We start from the raw sequence: 16,287 nt of genomic DNA on the forward strand, positions 1-16,287 counted from the left end.
GAAAAAGTTGGAAGACTTTGGGGACTTTCATCATTATGGGAAATAGTGTCATCCAGACCTATTAATTAAATTTAAAAAAAGTTATTTATTTATATGTTTGCATACTTATCCTAATCTTAGTAAAGTCTTCTTGCCCTTTGTGTCAATAATCTAGATTTGTTTGTCTTATTATCTTTATCAACCTGTAATAGTCTCTGAACAGGTTGATTTAACATAATCTTGTTTATCTTTATTGAATTTCATCAAAGTGAAATGAAGTGCTATAGTCATATCTGACTTAGCATAATAATACCTTTGAGACTCCTCTATGTTGTTGAATATGTCATTAATTCATTCTCTCAGTTCTATTGAGGTATAATTGATGTACGAAAAAGATCATGTATTCAAAGTGTATGATTTGATTAGCTGTGATATGTGTATGTATTTGCATGTGCCTCCGAAACATAATAAATAATAATTTTGAGATTCCATAATGTTGTGTATCTTGATAATCCATTCCTTTTTACTGTTGATTAGGATTTCATTGTGTGTATTTACTACAGTTTGTTAATCCATTCATTTATTTGATGGATATTTGAGTTGTTTAATATTTGGGCTATTACAAACTAAGCTGCCATGAACATTCAAGTCTTCCTATGGACACATTTTCTTTTGTCCTGTATCAATACCAAAGAATAGAATGGCTGAATCATATGATAGTGGAAACCTCAAATTGTTTTCCTAGGGGTTGCAACATTTTATATTCTCATTAGCAGTTTATTTTAGCATTCCGAAGTATGTTTATACACCTTTGAGATTTTTTTTTTTTTATAATATTTTATTGTTGGTTGTTCAAAACATTACATAGTTCTTAATATACCATATTTCACAGATTGATTCAAGTGGGTTATGAACTCCCATTTTTACCCCGTATACAGATTGCTGTGTCACATCAGTTACATTTCCATTGATTTATAAATTGCCTTTCTAGTGACTGATGTATTCTGCTGTCTATCCCATTCTCCACTATCCCCCCTCCCCTCCCCTCCCCTCCCCTCCCCTTCTCTCTCTCCACCCCCTCTACTAAAAATCGTTTCTTCCACTTATATAATTTTTATCCTACTCCTCCTTTCCTCTTATATGTAATTGTGTATAACCCTGAGGCTCACCTTCCAATTCCATGCAATTTCCCTTAACTCTCCCTTTCCCTCCCGCCTATCATCCCTGTTTAATGTTAATCTTCTTCTCCAGCTCACCTTTGAGATTTTAATTTGTGTTCTTCTAAAGAATGAGGTTGTAGCTGTTTATATATATACACTTTTTGTTGTAGATGGACACAATATCTTTATTTTATTTGTTTTTATTTTTATGTGGTACCAGGGATCGAACCCAGTGCCTTACGCATGCTAGGTGGGCGCTCTACCACTGAGCCACAAACCCGGCCCCAGTTGTAGCTTTTTTAATGTGCTTATTTGACATCCAGTTCTTTGATGGGGGATGATAGAGTTTGCCAAGAACACATCGGATCCTTGGTTTAATCCCCAAAATTTTCTGGCCACCATACCCCCCAGTTCAAAGAAATGAAGGGTTTAGTCAGATTTTTTTGGGGGGGTCCTACTCTTTTGAGTTCTAAGCATTTTTTTTAAATTCTGATATATTCTGGATATAAATCCTGTATCAGATACGTACTTTTCCAAATAGTCTCCCAATTTGTAGATTACTTTTTTAAAAAATTTTCTTGACAGTACTAGGGATTGAACTCTGGGCCTATCACATGCCAGGCAAGCACTCTCCCTTTGAGGTATATCCCCAGCCATATATATGAGAGTGTGTGTGTGTGTGTGTGTGTGTGTGTGTGTGTGTAAAATGATCAAGTCAGGATAATTGGCGTATCTATCACCTTATATAGTCATCATTTCTTTGTAATAATATCATTTGAAATTCCTTGTTCTGGTTTTGTTGTTGTGTTCCTTATTGTGAACTGTGGTTATCACCCTTCTCTGTAAGAAGACATCAGATTTATTCCCTCCTATCTAATTATAAGTTTCTTGTTTTTGTTTGTTGTTGTTTTGTTACTATCTGTTTACTGACCTTTCCTCATCCTCTCCCTTTTAGGATGTCCCCTGTGGCTCTATTCTCTACTTTTTTAAGGGCAGCTTAATTAGATTTTATAGGAGTTGGTTGGCAATATTTGTCAATCATTGTCTGGATTGTTTACTTTATATAATGTCTTCCACTTCCATTCATGTTGTCATTTTTCATGATGTAGTTGTGTATATATACCACATTTTCTTTATCCATTCATTTGTGGATGGACATATAAGTTGATTCCATATTTTGAATATTATATATAGCATGGCAATAATGGCACAGTGGCATATTTTGAATATTATATATAGCATGGCAGTAATGGCACAATAATCCAAACAATTCAAGAGGCCAAGACAGGAAGATCCAAATTCAAGGCAAGAGCCTATCTCAAGGCTGGAGATGTAGCTCAGTGGTTCAGTCCCCATTTCCAAAACATTTAGAAAAAGAAAAGAAAAAAAAGTAAACACAGGAGGGCTGACACCTCTTCACATACTGATTTTATTTCCTTTGGATATCTTACAGTGGAATTCTGGGATCATATTGTAGTTCTGTTTAATCTTTAAAAAAAATTTTTTTAGTTGTAAATGAACACAATAATTTTATTTTTTCTTGGTGCTGAGGACCGAACCCAGTGCTTCTCACATGCTAGGCGAATGCTCTACCATTGATCCACAGCCCCTATATTTAATCTTTTGAGAAGCCTCCATAGTGTTTTTTGTAATGTTCTAGTTTACATTCCCATCAACAGTGTGTAAAAGATATTTTTTCCCCCACATTCTTGTCAACACTTACCCTTTGTCCCTTTTTCACCTCCTGTGCTGGAGATTGAACTCAGGATCTCATGTATTTTAGGCAAGTACTCTACCACTGAGCTATAATCTCAGCCTTTCCTTTTGTCTTAAATAATAGCCATTCTAGGATGTGAAAAGATTTATCATTGTGGCTTTGATTTATACTTTCCTGAGGCTTAGGTCTATTGCCCTTTTTAAATTTTTTAAATTTATTTTTTAAAACATGCTCTTTTTTAATATATATTTTTTAGTTCTAGTTGGACACAATATTTTATTTATTTTTATGTGGTGCTGAGGATTGAACCCAAGACCTTGCACTTGCTAGGCGAGCGCTCTACCGCTGAGCCACAAACCCGGCTCCTTTTTAAAATGATATTTTTGTCTTTTCTATTGAATTGCTTCAATTCATATATGTTTGCAAATATTTTCTTCCATTTATTAGGTTGTTTTTTCACTCTTGACCATTTCCTTTGCTGAGCAGAAGCCTTTTGGTTTAATATAGTCCGATTTTGCATTTGTAGTTACCTGTGCTATTGGGTTTATACTCAAAACATCCTTGCTCAGTCAGTCCAATGTCCATTTTCTTCTATGGTTTTAGATTTAATATATAAATTTTTAGTCCCCTTTGAACTGACTTGTATATAGTGAGTAATAGGGGTCCAGTTTCAACTTTTGACATGTGGTTATTTAATTTTTCAGCACCATCTATCAAAGACACTCTCCTTGATATGTATTATTTGTACGTTTGTCAATATCAGTTTGCTATAAATATATCATTTTATTTCTGGAATTTCTATTCTGTTTCATTTCTCTGTGAATCTGTTTTTATGCCAATGTATTGCTGTTTTAGTTACTATAGCTTTATTGTACCATTTGAAGTCTAATTATAGTCTGTCTCCAGCTTTGTTCTTTTTGCTCAAGATTGCTTTGGCTATTGAGGATCTTTTGTAGTTCCAAACACATTTTAGGATTATTTTTGCCATTTCTGTTAATACTTTTTTTGTTTGTGTTGTGCTGGGGATTGAACCCAGGGACTTGTGCATTGCATGCAAGGCGATCACTCTACCAACTGAGCGATATAACCTAGCCCATGTCATTTCTGTTAAGAATGACGTTGAATTACTCAGTAATGTGGTCATTTAGCAGTATTTATTATTGTGTGTGAAAACGGGTTATATTTCAATTTATTTGTATTCGCTTCAGTTTCACTCATTAGTGTTTTTAGTAGAGAGACCTTTCACTTCTTTAATTAAGTGTAATCCTAGGTATCTTGTTTTCTTATAATAATTATAAATGGAATTGATTTCTTGATTACCTTTTTGGATAATTCTCTATTAACATGAGAATTAAAATGATTATTTTATGTTCTTTTTTTATTCTGCAACTTTACAATTTTAGGGTGGAGTCTTTAGGCTTTTCTATATGTAAGATCATGTGGTTGATAAATTGGCAGCTTGACTTGGTGATTTATTGGGATGCCTTTTATTACTTAGAGCAGAAGTTTTTAATTTTGATAATGTCCAATTTATTAATTTACTCATTTTATGGCCTGTTCTTTGGTATTATTTCTAAGAAATCTTGCTTAATCAGTATCATAGTTCCCTTCATAATAGGGATTTTTATGCCACTGGCAGGAATTGCATTCAGGTAGTTCTGCTTCTGAAGCCTAGAGTCTTTTTTTTTTTTTTCTTTTTTTTTTTTTTAATTTTTAGTTGTAGATGGACATGACATCTTTATTTTGTTTACTTTTATGTGGTGCTGGGGATCGAACCTAATGCCTCACACATGCAAGGTGAGTGCTCTGCCACTAAGCCACAACCCTAGCACCCTGGAGTCTTTCTTTACATTGCATCTAACAATGCTATGTTCCAGAGAGATAGAGTCCTTCAAAAAACAACAAAACCTGCCTTTTATTATAGAAATCTTTAGACGGTCACATAATAGTCCTGGAAATCTTAAAATTATTGTTATTATTTTATTATTATTAAGATTTTTTATGGGGCTGGGGATGTGGCTCAAGCGGTAGCGTGCTTGCCTGGCATGCGTGCGGCCTGGGTTCGATCCTCAGCACCAAATACTGTTGTGTCCGCCGATAACTAAAAAATAAATATTAAAAATTCTCTCTCTCTCTCTCTCAAAAAAAAAAAAAGATTTTTTGTTTTGTTTTCTTTTTTCCCCAGTACTGTCAATTGAACAGAAAGTCACTCTACTATTGAGATATACCTCAGACCCTTTTTAAAATTTTATTTTGAGATAGGGTTTAAGTTACCCAGGCTTGCCTCTAACTTGAGGTTGTCCTGACCTCAGCCTCTTCATTATCTGGAGAATTATAGGCATGTCTAGTGCACCCAGCAAGAGGCTTTATTTTATTTTTTTGGTACAGGAGTTTGAACCTAGGGGTGCCTTAACATTGATCTGCATCCCCAGCACTTTTAATGTGTTATTTTGAGACAGGATTTTGCTAATGTGCCGAGACCAACCTTGAACTTATGATCCTCCTGTCTTATCCTCCCTGGTCACTGCGATTACAGACCTGTGCCACCATGCCCCACAAAAGGCTGTTTTTGAGAATTTGAATTTTTACTCATTTTAGTAAAAATAATAGAGTATGAAGAGAAAGTCACTTCTTTTTTAAAAAATATTTATTTTTTAGTTATTATTGGACACAGTATCTTTATTTTATTTATTTATTTTTATGTAGTGCTGAGGATTGAACCCAGGGCCTTGCACATGCTAGGCAAGCGCTCTGCCACTGAGCCACAACCCCAGCCCAAGAAAGTAATTTCTTATTGCTTGTGGTTTACCCTAGTTTTTCTGCAATAGGGCAACCACGCTGTTATTATATAGATTGCTCTAATTTGTTAATAGCTGACACCTCTTTAGTGTCAGGCAATGGTATACTTGTTACAAATACATATTTAAAACTTTTTCCTAAAATTTTAATTAGCTGAGTGATCTCAGTTGTTTGTATATGAGATAGGTGATTTGAATAATCTCATTTATGCCAGAAAATACCAGTGGCAGGATCTGCATTCAGATTGTTCTGCTTCTTAAGCCTGGAGTCTTTCTTTACATTGATTGCATCTAACAATGCTATGTTCTGGAGAGAGAAAATCCTTCAAAAAACAACAACAAAATCAATTTTTTATTATAGAAATCACATAAAAAGAAAGAACACCATAAGAAATCTGAATGTATTCATTATTTAGTTTCAATAATCATCATCTTTCTGCCTCATTTTCCCCATATATTTCAGAAGATTTCTACCATATAGAACTAGAACTACATTTTTGCGGGGTGGGGTGGACAGTACCAGGGATTGAACTCGGGGGCATTCGACCACTGAGCTACATCCCCAGCCCTATTTTTTTATTTGTTCTAGTTAGTTATACATGACAGTAGAATGAATATTGACACATCATACATAAATGGAGTATAACTTTTCATTCTTCTGGTTGTCCGTAATGTAGAATTACTCAGGTCATGTAATCATATATGCACATAGGGTGATAATGTCTGAGTCATTCTACTCTCATTCCTACCCTAATGCTCTTCATTCCCCTCTAGTTCAAAATACCACTACCCCCCACTCCTCCCCTTATTGTGGATTAGCACCTGCATATCAGAAAATATTTGGCCTTTAGTTCTTTGGGATTGGCTTATTTCACTTTACATAATGTTCTCCAGTTCCATCCATTTACCATTAAATGCCATAATTCCATTCTGCTCTAAGACTAAGTAATATTCCATTGTGTATATATATCACAGTCTCTCTCTCTCTCTCTCTCTTTTTTTTTTTTTTTTTTTTTTTTAGAGAGAGGGGGAGAGAGAGAGAATTTTTTTTTAATATTTACTTTTTAGTTTTCGGCAGACACAGCATCTTTGTATGTGGTGCTGAGGATCGAACCCGGGCCGCACGCACCCCAGGCGAGCGCGCTACCGCTTGAGCCACATCCCCAGCCCTATCACAGTCTCTTTATCCTTTCATCTGTTAGGTTGGTTCCACAGTTTAGGTATTGTGAATTGAGGTATGTTCCCCGACCCTATTTTGTTTTGTTTTGGTACTGGGGATGGAACTGGGATACTCATCTACTGAGCCACGTCACCCCCCCACTTTTAATTTTGATAACGTCCAATTTATTAATTTACTCCTTTTATGGTCTGTTCTTTGGTATTGTATCTAAGAAATCTTGTTTAATCAGTATCATAGTTCCCTCCATAATAGGGGATTTTTATGTCATTCCATTTTATTTAGAGACAAGAGTTTCACTGAGTTGTCATGGCAAGGATCAAACCCAGCACTTTGCATATTCCAGGCAATCATTGTATCACTGAGCCACACCCTCAGATTTAGGGGGTTGGGGGGAGTTCTATGAATTTTTTAAAGCAATGTGTCATTAGAGGATGCAATAATTAATATGTGTCATCTATACAGGTGTCTTTAGGATTTTATCCATTTGTCTCAAAGATATCTGTTTTGTTTCTTAAAGATGTCTTTCGCGGCTGGGGTTGTGGCTCAGTGGTAGAGCGCTCGCCTAGCATGTGCGAGGCACTGGATTCGATCCTCAGCACCACAAAAACAAAATAATGTGTCTACCTAAAACAAATAAATAAATAAATAATTATTTTTTAAAAAGATGTCTTTCTATAGTGTTCAGAATAAAGATCTAAATTAGGTCCCTGCTTTTTTTTTTTTTTAATGTTTCTCTTAACCATACTGCCTGACTCACCCTATTTTATTAATGCTATTTATTCATTGAAGTGATGGCCCTTTTTCCTGTTGAACTCTGTTTTCTCTACTGTTTTTGTGCATCGGGAGTAGAAGTTCTCTGGATAGAACCCTGGGACACTTTTCCAGTGAGCTATATCCCCAATCCTTTTCATTTTTTATTTTGAAGCAGGATTTTGCTAAGTTCTCAGTCTGACCTCAAATTTATGGTTTTCCTGCCTTAATGCTTTTGTCATAGATGGATACGTTACCTTCCTTTATTTAATTAATTTATTTTTATGTGGTTCTGAGGATCAGACCCAGTACCCCATACATTAGGCAAGCTCTCTACCACTGAGCCGCAACCACAGCCTACATTAGCTTCTTGAGTTGCTGGGATTACAGGCTTGCCCCACTGAGCCCCAGTACTGTATTATCTGTGCTCTAGTTTCATTAATTGCAATCTAGTGTGCTGGCTAGGTACTATGTCCCAGTGACGTGGGAGGCTGAGGACGGAAAACCACATGTTTGAGGCCAATCTGGGCACATAAGTGAGACCTTGTCTCAACATAAAAATATGAAGAGTTAAGGATTTCACTCAGTGATAAAATTCCCCTTTGTTCAATCTTCAGTACTCCAAACAAAATAAACAAAACATAAAATTTGGTTGGTTGCATCCTCTAGGTATCCCTTTAACTTCTTCCTTATTTTCTATAAAGTTACTGTTGGATCTATTGGATAGACGAGACTTTAGTTGTGTGGTTTTACGTTTCTATTTTTTTTTTTTTAAAGAATGCTCTTTCAACTGTTATACAACTGATTGAATCATGTCTGTTAACATATGTTGTCATATTGTCAGCCTAATGAGTCTATTATGAAGTTCCTTACTAACTTTTGACCCTACTGGTTCATTATTGGGGTAAATTGTTTAATTAGTATTAGTTTTCTTCTTTTGACTTCCCAGGAATCCATACCTGTTTTGTATGTAAGCAAAGTGGGGAAGATGTTAAAAGGTGCCTTTTGCCTTTGTGTGGAAAATTTTACCATGAAGAATGTGTCCAGAAATACCCACCAACTGTCATGCAGAACAAGGGCTTTCGGTGCTCCCTCCACATCTGTATAACCTGCCATGCTGCTAATCCAGCCAGTGTTTCTGCATCTAAAGGTATGGGTTTTTTATGAGGACCAGTCTAATTGTAAGATCGCAGTCTCAATAGCAATGGAATGCAATCTGAAACGTATCTGATATCTCTTATAAGTTAGACAGAGTTAGAGAGAATAGAAGAGGAATAGGTTAGTTTCTCGTCATCAGGTTGTGTTCTGTAGCCTTTGTCATTATATGGTAGTTTTATCTATTTGCATTGAATATGAGATATAGTTCCCGACTGCATTCACTAGTTACTGCATTCAGTTATGTTTAACTATCTTCTTTTCAATTGTTTTAATTGTGTAGATTGCATTTATTGATAGGTTTTAGTTGTTGAAGTATATTACTGGATGTATTTCATTTGGAAGAGTTGGATAGGGGTGCATTTACTTGGAAGACTAACCACAGAGTACCCATGTAATCATTGCTGTCCTATCACTCTGTCTCATTTATTTAGTCTAAGGCAGATTCCAGGATTTCTAAAGTCAGTTAGTGGTTGGGTAGAGCTTTCTTTGGTGAGGTAGACTTGTTTACAGTTATGGGATCTGACTTCTTTGGATACAGCATTGAGGGTCCATCATAGTTTTTTTCTTGGCTGATTGTACATTTAGGATTTATTGTCTTAGTGTGTCTTTTTTTTTTTTTTTTTTTTTTTTTTTTAAAGAGAGAGTGAGAGAGGAGAGAGAGAGAGAGAGAGGAGAATTTTTAATATTTATTTTTTAGTTCTCGGCGGACACAACATCTTTTTTGGTATGTGGTGCTGAGGATCAAACCCGGGCCGCACGCATGCCAGGCGAGCGCGCTACCGCTTGAGCCACATCCCCAGCCCGTCTTAGTGTGTCTTAATTTGTTTTCTGACATTTTTTCAATGGTAGCAAATAGACTGAATAATTCACATTGTTCTTAGTATTTAATCTGTTTTTCTTTTGTTCTTCCCTGGTTTTCCTGTTTAGGTCGTCTGATGCGCTGTGTCCGCTGCCCTGTGGCATACCACGCTAATGATTTTTGTCTGGCTGCTGGGTCAAAGATCCTTGCATCTAATAGTATCATCTGCCCTAATCACTTTACCCCTAGGCGGGGCTGTCGAAATCATGAGCATGTTAATGTCAGCTGGTGTTTTGTATGCTCAGAAGGTAAGATGACTTTTTGTTACATGAGTGTTCTAAAAGGGTATTAATCCTGTGTTTTAACTGGAACAAAAATAATTTCCCTCACATTGCCACTGGAAGAAATATTAGGAGACAATGCCCCAAATTAATGATAATAGCAGAACTTTAAAAACTTGGTGGTGTTGCCTAATAGGGAGATATTTATTTATTTTTGTTTGTTTATTTACTAATTTGTTTTTAGTACTAGGGACTGAACTCAGAGGCACTTTACCACTGAACTACATCCCTAGCCTCCCACTTTTTCGATTTTTTTTTTTTTAAGTTTTTATTGGACACAATATCTTTGTTTTATTATTATGTGGTGCTAAGGATCGAACCCAGCGCCCTGCATGTGCCAGGCAAACGCTGTACAATTGAACCATAACCCCAGCCCCTCCCTAGCCCTTTTTATTATTTATTAATTTATTTTAATTTTTTAAAAGTTGTCAACTGACATATAAATGGTGCTGAGGATCAAACCCAGAGCCTCACACATTCAGCAGGTGCTCTACACTAAGCTACAACCACAGCCCCCATTTAATTTGTTATTTTGAGATAGGAACTTACAAAGTTGCTTAGGGCCTTGCTAATTTTCTGAGATGGGCTTTGAAGTAGTGATCCTCCTGCCTCAGCCTTCCACATCAATGGCATCACAGGCAAGTGTCACCACACCACCTTTATTTTTGTGTCAAAAGTCTCCTTAAATTGCTGAGGTTGTGATTGTCTTTTCTCAGCCTCCCAGCTGCTGGGATTACAGGTGTGCGTACTACTGTGCATGGCTTAAAAGTTTTAATTTTTTATTTTGAATATTGTATGTCTTTGTTAATATGATGAGGCAGTAAGGAAAGTAGGGGGTAATCACCCCAGATCCTATCATGCACGGGGGGAGACCAACGTTGCTTACTATTGAGTGGTATTGCTTTAGACATTTATGTGCATCAGCAGAAAGAAGGATAGATATCTTGACAGAAACAATTCCAGTTAATGGTATCATATAATTATTTTTTTAAGTCAATTTCATTTGAATTTAAAGAAAAAAAAAGTGAAGGAATTTATGATTTCTTTAGATAAATATATCTTTATATTCTCAAAAGATCTTGTAAGGTGAAGATAAAATAAATCTTATAATTTTGGAAAACTCCACTGACCCACACCAATTTTTACAGAGAGTACATTAGTCCTCTCACAATTTGTTTCCTGTTTATTTCCTTTGTCACCTAATTTTTGCTATTTTATATTTAAGAAATTTTAAATTTAAAACTGATATATTAACTGGTTTTTATAGGTCTGAATTTCACATTTTGATTTTTGTCTTGGTTGCCTGAACTTCTAAGAGGAATTTTCAAGAACACAGTGGTCTGCTTGAGATAGAATGATATCTTGGGTTATTATAGAACACAAGATTTGGATATATTTGTAAACATTGCTGCACTATCTCTGGTTATGGAAAACTCATATCTAGTTTTTTTTCATTCATTTTCAAGTTGGCTGAATTTTCTTGGTTAGTTTTTTTAAAACAATTTCTCTAACTTTAGTTTTTTGAATATCTGCTTATTGACCGTGAATACTTTGCTGCTTAGGAATGTTCAGAGAGACTGATTTTAAAATGGTTCAACAGAAGCAATAAAATGAACAGTATACTTGGAATCTAAAAACTAAAGTTTGAATTCTGACTTTTCTCCTGGGGGTATATTGCTTTAGGAAGACTTGGAATGACTGGGATTCCTATTTATAAAATACAGTTCCCATTCCTTAGGAAATGGTCATATTATAATAGTATAGATTAAATGAAAACGTGGTTGTATCCCTTGGACAATGAGAAAATAAGTTTAAATGATCCCTGGTCTTATTTTAACTTTTTGCCTTTATTTGGGACTGACTTCTTTCTCAGTCTCCCTTACTGTTTGATTTTCTCCTAAAAACTTTCTTCATTGCTACTTTACCTGCTTTCTTCCAGATGTATATGCCCTCTAACCAAAGAACTAGAGTCTAATTTTTTATGGAATTCCAAAGAATTCTATTACATCCGATGGAGAAGACATTATTATATCCCTTTCAAGAAATTTAGATATTTTAAATAGTGTTAAAGTCCTCTTTACCCCAAATAATTATACAACTGCTTTATGTTATCTGTTTCGGCATTTTTCGTTTTTCCCCCTTCCTGATCTTCCTCCTTCCCTCTGTTTTCTGCCCTTGAAATTTATGTAACCTGATAGATAATTTAAGGAAAAGAAACCTACAGAAAGGAGTTTCATCAGGATAGTTATTTGTAGCCTCAAACTGTGGTTCTAATGTGGAACAAATAAAATAGTGTTCAGTACGATTATATTTGTATGAAATAAAAGTTTGGTATAGGGATTTTAAAAAATATTTTATTTTCAACTGACATAATAACTATATTTATGGGGTAAATTTGGTATTTTTGTACATACATATGTGTGTATTGTGGAAATACGGGAATGAATATATAATATGAATCTCTTAACATAAAAAGACAGTTGCACTGATTTTTTTTTAAAGATGCATTAGTTTTGTGATTGTTACACATAAAATTTTATTATGTACTACGTCCTTTTTTGTTTGACTAATAACCTATTCCTTGTAAGCATACTCCTTATGAAATTGTCTTCTGATAAATGATGAAGTCTGTGTCATTTTACCACCTGTGTTTCTTGGACATAGGAAGATGAAAGTTTCAGCCTTAGACCTTTTTTTTTTAAATTTTTTTTGTGGATGGACACAATACCTTTATTTTATTTGTTTATTTTCATGTGGTGCTGGGGATTGAACCCAGTGCCTTACGCATGCTAGGCAAGTACTCTACCACTGAGCCATAACCCCAGACCCAGCCTTAGACTTTTTAATTCCACTATGGGATGAAATTCATGAGATAGTTTCAGATCTAGTAATGATTACTGAATTTCCAAGGAAACTTCTGACAGCTGGAGCAACAAGTCTCAAGTGTAGTCTATAATAATATCAAGATTGCTACTTGCCTTTTGTACTTCATTTTACATTTGCACAGATAGTATAAACCAATGGTGGGTGAAATTGCTGGCATGTTGATAAATTTTCAAGATTTCTTTGATAATTAAGAAAAATTTTTAAATTTTATTAAATTCTGAACATAAAATAAACATTGTTTTAGTGTTCTATGTGGTGGGATAGGAAGTATACATTAAGCAGTTCTGTGGCATAATAATAGTTGTCTTGAGTTAAAGCAATCATGTACCTCAGTTTCAAGCTTTATTATCTTTTTGTGGCAAGGGAGCAGGATATTGAACCTAGGGACACTTTGTCACTGAACTACATACATAACCGTTTTTCTTTATTTTGAGACAGGATCCAAGTTACTTTGGCCTCAATAAACTGCTGAGGCTATCCTCAAACTTGCCATCCTCCTGCCTCAGCTCCCAGTTACTGGGATTTCATGTGTGTGCCACCACATCCAGCTTAATTATGTTTATTACTTATGAAACATCATTTTTAGTTTTTAAGAATTACTGACAAAATTATCAGGGGGCTGGGGTTGTGGCTCAGCAGTAGAGCGCTCGTCTAACATGTGCAAGGTGCTGGGATCGATCCTCAGCACCACATAAAAATAAGTAAAATAAAGGCTTTGTGTCCAACTAAAAAATATGTTAAAAAATTATCATCTACATCCTTGAACATCCTAGTCTTACTGATGAGATCATAGTGATACTAAAAAAAATGGGATACTTTAGTAATATATACGAAAGAGGTCAACATTTAGAAGACATATATGACTCAACTAGTATTTTTCATGTAATCAACCCATGTATTAGAAGGCATACATAAGATAGATTGATGAATTTTAGTGTAATGGCAACAAGAGTTTGTTAATATGCTTTCAGATTCCAAGTCACAACTACCAAAACGCCTATGGTGTTTCAGTGTATTATCAAAATAGTATTATCCACAATTGTTGAATGGAATCTGTTTGGACAGTAAAATACTCTAATTCAACTATATATCTCCAAGAAACCAAATTTTCTTCATGTACATCAACCAAACAATATATGTAACGCAGTGTAGTTAATATATATTTGCCAAAAAAGTAAAATAATATTTTTTCTCAGTATTTTTAATTTCAGTAAAAATGTTTTTATTTAAATGTTTTTCATAATACCATAATGGATTTGTTTAGAATAAGTTAATATTTAAAATATTTCTTAGTTTTAATTTTTACTTGGCAAATATCTCAATATGTATGTGTGTCTGTGTGTATCATCTTCATTGTCTCTCACATAAACAAAATACCTTGGCCTTCTATATAATTCAAGGGTGTAAAATCTGAGGCCCCAAAGCCTGAGAAATGATGATGCTGATGTTACAAATTATGAAATGAATAGTTTCAACATTTCCCATCACCCTTACCCCTTGTGCAAAGGAGAGAACTGAAGGTGAGATGCTTATCCAGGAGTGTAAGGATAATAAATCTAAAAGAAAACAGACCTTAGAATTCAGCAGTATGTTTAAACTTCATTTTCTCTCTTGACCTCTACCATTAAATATCACTTTTCTCATATTTTGTGTGCTTTTGATAGTTCGTAAGGTTTTTCTTGTTCTTTCTGCTTGTCTCTCTCTCTCCCCTCCCTCTGTCCCTCCCTCCTGTTTATCTCTTTCACTCCCACCAGATACACTTTCCTGCTGAGCTCAAATCCATCTGTTCACACTCATACTGTTGGTTTCCTCCTTCAGGTTCTCCCACAGCTCATCCTATTTTGTCCTTTTGTTCAGAACTTATGTGCTTTCCAGCATTTTCCCACATCTCTGTTGGCCATTATTCACTTTTTTTTTTTTTTCTTCACTTCAGATTTCTTTTCATATTATTTCCTCATTGGAAGACCTGGGACAAATTCCATTTTGTACATGATCTATAACAGTGTGATCTAGATAATTTAAAGAAACGATAAAGTTACCATGGCAAGAAATTATGTAGGGAAAGTGCCACAAAATCAAGTTTTTAGGAAGATTTTAATGATATAAAATGGCACAGTTAGAATGAATAAACTTGGTATATTCCTTGCCAAAGGTTTACCCCTCACTAACCCTTTAGGCTAAGAGTTTTATCTGGCAGGTATTACAATTGTTGTATTCCTTAAATATGAATCTTCCTGGACTAAGTGTACATGGTTCAGTGGTAGAGCATTCACCTACCATGCTTGAGGCCCTGAGTTCTATCCACAGCATCACCCCCACCCCAATAATCTCCCTTAGCTGAAATATCTAATTTGTAATTCTCAAGCATGTGGATTTCAGAATCAAATACATACATTATGGAACATTTTTTAGTACATAATCTTTAAAGAAGTAAATGTTATTACTACTAATATATATGAATAATTAGCCTGGTTTCTGAGAATTTTGATGGAGGGGTAAATAAACTGAAATTGAGGCAGTAAACCACAATTGTACCTATGGTTTATTGTTACCAGCGAAATTTATTTTATTTTATTTTTTTTAAAGAGAGAGTAAGAGAGGAGAGAGAGAATTTTTAATATTTATTTTTTAGTTCTCGGCGGACACAACATCTTTGTTTGTATGTGGTGCTGAGGATCGAACCCAGGCCGCACGCATGCCAGGCGAGCGTGCTACCGCTTGAGCCACATCCCCAGCCCTACCAGCGAAATTTAAAGATACTATAGTGGCAGATGTCTGGTTTTACAGATTACAGTCCTTATTATTTCATGATATTATTTACATATTACACAAAATGTGTGTGTGTGTGATATAATTTGTTTGATAATTACATTTAATATAATGGATCTCCATGTCATATATTAAAGTTTACACATCTGTCACATACCGCTAGGTGATTTATAACCTGGTTTAGTTCTCAAACACATATAGTTTTTGTTCATTTTAGAAAATACCTTACCATTAAGGAAATTACAGCTCAGTAAACAAAATGAATTCCCCTTTGGGCTGGGGTTGTGGCTTAGTGGTAGAGTGCTTGCTTAGCATTGTGAGGCAGTGGGTTTGATCCTCAGCACCACATTAAAAAAAAATTAAATAAAGGTATTCTGTCCATCTGCAACTAAATGTGTGTGTGTGTTTGTGTGTGTTTGTGTTTTAAGTAAATTCTCCAAGGTCATGTGGTCTTAGAGCTGGAAGTCCAGCCCCATTAAACTAGTATTTTTTTTTTTTTAAAGAGAGAGTGAGAGAGGGGGAGGTAGAGAGAGAGAACTTTAATATTTATTTTTTAATCATCGGCGGACACAACATCCTTGTTTTGTACGTGGTGCTGAGGATCGAACCCGGGCCGCACGCATGCCAGGCGAGCGTGCCACCGCTTGAGCCACATCTCCAGCCCCACTAGTATTTTTTTTTTTTAACATGATCATTTGATGTGTCGTCTTCTAGAGAGGTTAAAGAATATTTATATATATATATAGCTAC

The 16,287-nt window shown here is 35.2% G+C and overlaps 1 protein-coding gene across 11 annotated transcripts in view; it reads left to right on the forward strand.

Moving 5' to 3' along the window:
- Positions 1–16,287, forward strand: part of NSD1 (nuclear receptor binding SET domain protein 1) — a 144,154-nt gene that overhangs the window by 106,049 nt on the left and 21,818 nt on the right. For all 11 annotated transcript variants that reach the window (XM_081279332.1, XM_081279337.1, XM_081279333.1 and 8 more), the window contains 2 exons: positions 8,534–8,734; positions 9,670–9,849. In XM_081279332.1, coding sequence (XP_081135458.1) covers positions 8,534–8,734; positions 9,670–9,849 — 381 coding nt within the window. The remainder of the gene's footprint in view (positions 1–8,533; positions 8,735–9,669; positions 9,850–16,287) is intronic.

The sequence above is a fragment of the Spermophilus citellus genome, assembly GCF_964194105.1.
Source record: "Spermophilus citellus genome assembly, chromosome: 1".
NCBI lineage: Eukaryota > Metazoa > Chordata > Mammalia > Rodentia > Sciuridae > Spermophilus > Spermophilus citellus.